We start from the raw sequence: 6000 nt of genomic DNA, 5'->3' as shown, positions 1-6000 counted from the left end.
GTGGGCGCCAGTCCAAGTGGGGCAGAGGTGAGCAGGGAAAGGAGAGTTTGATGAAGGATGGATGTTGTAGTTACCTAAAATTGAAGAATTCAATGTTCATACTGGTGAGTTGCAAGTTACCCAAACAGAATATGAGGCATTGTTACTCCAGTTTTTGGAGTCATTGCTCTTCTAACAAAAGACACATCCAATCCTTACCAGTTATACTTATTACAGAATGCCCTACTGGTTGTGTTTGCAAATTCCTGAGCCTTAAACATTGATCATTATACCTGACATTTAAACTCAACCTTTCAACATACTAGCAAAACAAAAAAAACTGAAGGAAGTCAGCAGGGCAGACAGCACCATCGCAGAGGGGTGGGTGGGGTGATGGGGGATTGTCAGATAACACTTATTCAGGTGTAATATATCAAGCAACTCTCTTATTATGAAGAGTTCATGTAGATGATCTATGCGGAGTGAATCTATATTGCATGACGGTTTGAACACGTTTATATTAAAAAAATTCAAGCAGGATCTTGATCAGCTAGCCAAGTGAACTGAGGAACAAGCTAAAACTTGCATTTGCGAAGTCAAACCAGGGCAGGATTTTCAGAGTGGCTGACAAGGCTCTGCAGAATGTTGTAGAGCAGAGGTACAGTGGCTTGCAAAAGTATTCATACCCCTTGAACTTTTCCACATTTTGTCACATTACAACCACAAACGTAAATGTATTTTATTGGGATTTTATGTGATAGACCAACATAAAGTGGTGCATAATTGTGAAGTGGAAGGAAAATTATACATGGTTTTCAAATTTTTTTACAAATAAAAAACTGAAAAGTGTGGCGTGCAAAAGTATTCAGCCCCCCTGAGTCAATACTTTGTAGAACCACCTTTCGCTGCAAGTCTTTTGGGGTGTGTCTCTACCAGCTTTGCACATCTAGAGACGGAAATTTTTGCCCATTCTTCTTTGCAAAATAGCTCAAGCTCAGTCAGATTGGATGGAGAGCGTCTGTGAACAGCAATTTTCAAGTCTTGCCAGAGATTTTCAATTGGATTTAGGTCTGGACTTTGACTGGGCCATTCTAACACATGAATATGCTTTGATCTAAACCATTCCATTGTAGCTCTGGCTGTATGTTTAGGGCCGTTGTCCTGCTGGAAGGTGAACCTCCGCCCCAGTCTCAAGTCTTTTGCAGACTCTAACAAGTTTTCTTCCAAGATTGCCCTGTATTTGGCTCCATCCATCTTCCCATCAACTCTGACCAGCTTCCGTCCCTGCTGAAGAAAAGCATCCCCACAGCATGATGCTGCCACCACCATCTTTCACAGTGGGGATGGTGTGTTCAGGGTGATGTGCAGTGTTAGTTTTCCGCCACACATAGCGTTTTGCATTTAGGCCAAAAACTTCAATTTTGGTCTCATCTGACCAGAGCACCTTCCTCCACATGTTTGCTGTGACCCCCACATGGCTTGTGGCAAACTGCAAACGGGACTTCGTATGGCTTTTTTTCAACAATGGCTTTCTTCTTGCCACTCTTCCATAAAGGCCCGATTTGTGGAGTGCACGACTAATAGTTGTCCTGTGGACAGATTCTCCCACCTGAGCTGTGGATCTCTGCAGCTCCTCCAGAGTTACCATGGGACTCTTGGCTGCTTCTCTGATCAATGCACTCCTTGCCCGGCCTGTCAGTTTAGGTGGACGGCCATGTCTTGGTAGGTTTGCAGTTGTGCCATACTCTTTCCATTTTCGGATGATGGTTGAACAGTGCTCCGTGAGATGTTCAAAGCTTGGGATATTTTTTTATAACCTAACCCTGCTTTAAACTTCTCCACAACTTTATACCTGACCTGTCTGGTGTGTTCCTTGGGCTTCATGATGCTGTTTGTTCACTAATGTTCTCTAACAAACCTCTGAGGCCTTCACAGAACAGCTGTATTTATACTGAGATTAGATTACACACAAGTGGACTCTATTTACTAATTAGGTGACTTCTGAAGGCAATTGGTTGCACTGGATTTTATTTAGGGGCATCAGAGTAAAGGGGGCTGAATACTTTTGCACGCCACACTTTTCAGTTTTTTATTTGTAAAAAAAATTGAAAATCATGTATCATTTTCCTTCCACGTCACAATTATGCGCCACTTTGTGTTGGTCTATCACATAAAATCCCAACAAAGTTCAAGGGGTATGAATACTTTTGCAAGCCACTGTATCTGGAAATGCAGTAGCATAGTTCCCTGCAAGTAGCATAATAGGTATATAGGGTGATCAAGATGCCATTCAGCACATGGGCCTTAATCAGCCAGGGTATTGAGTACAGAAGTTAGAACATGTTATAGTTGTACAAGAGTTGAAAAGAGTGCAGAGAAGATTTACAAGGATGTTGCCAGGACTCAAGAGCCTGAGCTATAGGAGGAGGTTGGGCAGGCAAGGACTTTATTTCTTGGAGCACAGGAGATTGATGGGTGATTTTATAAAGGTGTATAAAATCATGAGGGGAATAGATAGACTGAATTCAGTGTCTTTTATCCCGAGTAGGGGAATCAAGAACCAGAGGCTATAAGTTTAAAGTGAGAGCAGGAAAGATTAAATAGGAACCAGAGGAGCAACTTTCTCCACAGGGGGGTGGAAAGAAATGGAAGGGGTTGCCAGAGGTTGTTGAGACAGATACTACAACAGCATTTAAAAGATGTTTGGACATGGATAGGAAAGGTTTAGAGGGATACAGGCCAAATGAAGGTACGTGGGATGAGTGTAGATGGGGCAGCTTGGACTATTTGGGGTGAAGGCTATTTCTGTGCTGTATGATTATATATGGCTAGTGTCAGCCTTAATTGGGAACATACACAAGTGATGTGCATCAATGCTGATGTAGTCAATTTGAGAATGTATAAACTATAATTCATTAAAAAAATTCCAATCATGGCTTGTACCACAAATAAAAATGTTTGAGTGGACAAGAATGAAAAATGACAACGTGAAGGCTTGCAATTTTCTTTTTAATTTAAATCATGTAATCACTTTTAGCTTCATCACACAATTCTATAGTAATCCATGTTCAATAAACTGGACAAAGAAATGGGCAGAGAAGAAAAATTACTATAGTGAGAAAATGCACTGATATACATACAAACTCATACATCAAGTTCTGAAAAAAGTTAAATTCTTGATTCTTTATGCTCTGAAAATTACACATATTGGAAATTTTGCTTTTTAAACATTTTTGGTAGATGAGTTTTAAAGTCATAAACTTGTTAACTTTAATACTCATTAGTAAAGGTTATTTTGCCACTATTTTAAAATTAATTTTGCATGAAAATACTTTAAGAATCAGAACTAGATTCGAGATTGATGGCTACAGCAATATTAATTATCAAAACACAACACTAGGATCAAACTTCTCCCGCAACTGCCAAAAGACGATTCCTTCCATTGGAACATTTCTTCAAACTAACTACAGTTTGGAGTATGCAATGAATCTATACTAAAAGTAATTCTATTTCAGCACGTTTCAATTGTTGGCAAACAAGAAACAAATGTTTTGACTAAGGCCCCTTTCTAATGATCAGGGAAACATTGACCTGAGATACTTTGTATTGGGCACTCTGTAGCCTAAAGCTCAATCGAAACAAAAGCCAGGGCCATTCTTCCCTTTTGCTACTGCAGTCTAATTTAGTACAAAGATTAGAATGTGGTTTTAAGTTCATCTGAGCAGAGCCAGAACTACGCAAAGTCACTTTACACACAATGCCAGAGAGCAAGCGACTTTGATCCTTCTGGGCTGTGCTCAATTAACATTCAGGTAGCGCTAATGAAAGTCATCAAGAATGGTAGGCTCCAAGCTTGCACTTGGTAACAAATTACCAATGCACAATATTTTGGTCACAAAGAGCATGCCAGATTCTTTCATGCAATCTCAAAATGAAACATGGCCCTCAAATATTAAGAGACTATTTCAGTTCAAAATATTTTGCAGTTTATGTATAAGCAGAAATTAGGGGGATACAATCATAAATGGAGCGAAGGCTGTTTTTATGCCATTGTATAATCAGAAGCTTTGAGTGCTAACTTTATGTAAATACCAAGAAAGAATGGTATTGATGTCAGCAATGGCGACTCAAAAAGTTCTCGTCTTCTGGCTCAGTCACAACGACTTGCTTGTAAGCTGCCAGCTACCAGTCTGATGTTTAACCAAACATTGTGATGATCCAATTATCATTTCAGTCACAAAATTTTTATTTTGATACCTTTCAAAAGTATCCTTTTAAAAAATAAAACACAAAAATGGAGTTGCTATTTCATATGGATAGAGGTGACATTTGTCATCAAGAAGAAAGCACTGGATTCTTCAACACGGTATATTGTACAAAGTTTTTAGAAGCGCTTCTAAAATTAAAATGACTTTGGCAGCCTTCAATATTGTTATTTTAATAATTGGTGGCCATATTTTAACAATAGAGATCAATACAAAGCATTAGTTTAGGTTAATACCATCACTGTTGTAAATCATAGTTTCAGGTCATCATGACCATATTCAAGCAGATATCAGATATGAAATTTGTACTGAATCAAACATCATGGCATAGCATAGCAAGTAGATGTGCTGCTTTCCAGCTCCTATTACCTGGGTTCAATCCTGACCTCGGGTACTGTCTGTGTGGAGTTTGCATGAACTTTCACATCCCAAAGATGTGCAGATTGGTAGGTTAATTGTCCATTGTAAATTGTCCCTTGTGTATAGGTAAGGGGTAAAATGTGTGTGTGTGTGTGTGTGTGGGGGGGGGGGGAAAGAAGGAGAGAAGAGTTGAAGGGAATGTGGGAGAATAAGTTACAGGCAGGAACGGGGTACTGATTGTGGATGATCAGCCATGATCGCAATAAATGCCGGTGCCAAAAGGCCGAATGGCCTACTCCTGCACCTATCGTCTATAAATGCTTATAATGAACATTAGATTCAAAGCAAGTTACACAAAGTATAAGTAAATCAATATTGCCTCTTTCTGATTTTCTTCTGTACTTGGAAAAAGTAAAAAAAAAAGTTTCAAAGAAAAATGCAGGTTTATCTTCAATTTTCTTAATATCACTTAATTGTTCCATTATTTTTGTTCATCAGCATTGCAAGTTGTTGCTTGATTTCTTCCACCTATAATTAAAAATCATTATTGTTCCAGAATGTTAAAAATGACCTTTGCTACAAATTTAATTTAACCAAACTACGCACATAATTTATAGATAGCTGGAACTATATCATTTGCATTTCATCTCTACACACACACAATTAAAATTTCACCCTTAACTTCCCAAATAACTGTCGAAGCTACAGAAACAATTGCACATTTCTGATTGCAAGCTAAGATTATTCAATGTATCACTGCAGATAAAAATAAAGAACTCCATTCACAAGGTGTAAAGAGGGACTAATTTTATTTATATTTTAAGATGATTCCAAGACTAAAAGGTCAAAATGAAAATAACTTGCCTCAGACAAGCAAATATTTTAATAAATGGCCATAGATCATGACAACACTACAACAACGTGGTCAGAGGCAGAGTTCAGGAGAATGGGAAAATCATGTTTGATGACAATTTGGCTCATTTCATTTTCCTGAAGAAATTATGATGGCAAGTGTTTGATTCCTTAATCCTTTAAATTAACGTTGCTCTCCAAATAAAATCGACTTTCTTAATTCTTATTCATGTAACCTGCGTATCTCCATTTAATTGGCTAACATGGTAAATGTTGAAGTATTCTCTCTTTCATTACTGTGAGCGAAATAAAGTAGCAATTGCTGCTTAAACAAATGAGGTGAAGATAAGACTAAGAGAGTGTGGCAGCACTTCCAGGGAAGAGGTGATTGGCTCACAAATCAGGAAGAAGCTGCCCTTTAAGTCTGGACATCCAGGCGTTCAAGCTCCCATATGTTCTTCCAGAAAGCAGAAAAGAAAAAAGGAATGGACAGGATGACAGGCACAGAAAAGGGAATGGCCTTTCCATTCTCCTATTTTATGGT

The 6000-nt window shown here is 38.5% G+C and overlaps 1 protein-coding gene across 1 annotated transcript in view; it reads right to left on the bottom strand.

Moving 5' to 3' along the window:
- Positions 1-2970: 2970 nt before the first annotated feature.
- Positions 2971-6000, bottom strand: part of tdrd1 (tudor domain containing 1) — a 50145-nt gene continuing 47115 nt past the window's right edge. Inside the window, exon 21 of the mRNA XM_033034459.1 lies at positions 2971-5132. Coding sequence (XP_032890350.1) covers positions 5070-5132 — 63 coding nt within the window. The 3' untranslated portion in view covers positions 2971-5069. The remainder of the gene's footprint in view (positions 5133-6000) is intronic.

The sequence above is a fragment of the Amblyraja radiata genome, chromosome 15 (genome assembly GCF_010909765.2).
Source record: "Amblyraja radiata isolate CabotCenter1 chromosome 15, sAmbRad1.1.pri, whole genome shotgun sequence".
Taxonomy (NCBI): domain Eukaryota; kingdom Metazoa; phylum Chordata; class Chondrichthyes; order Rajiformes; family Rajidae; genus Amblyraja; species Amblyraja radiata.
Note: the sequence above shows the minus strand (reverse complement) of the source record. Positions and strands in the feature narration are given on the sequence as shown.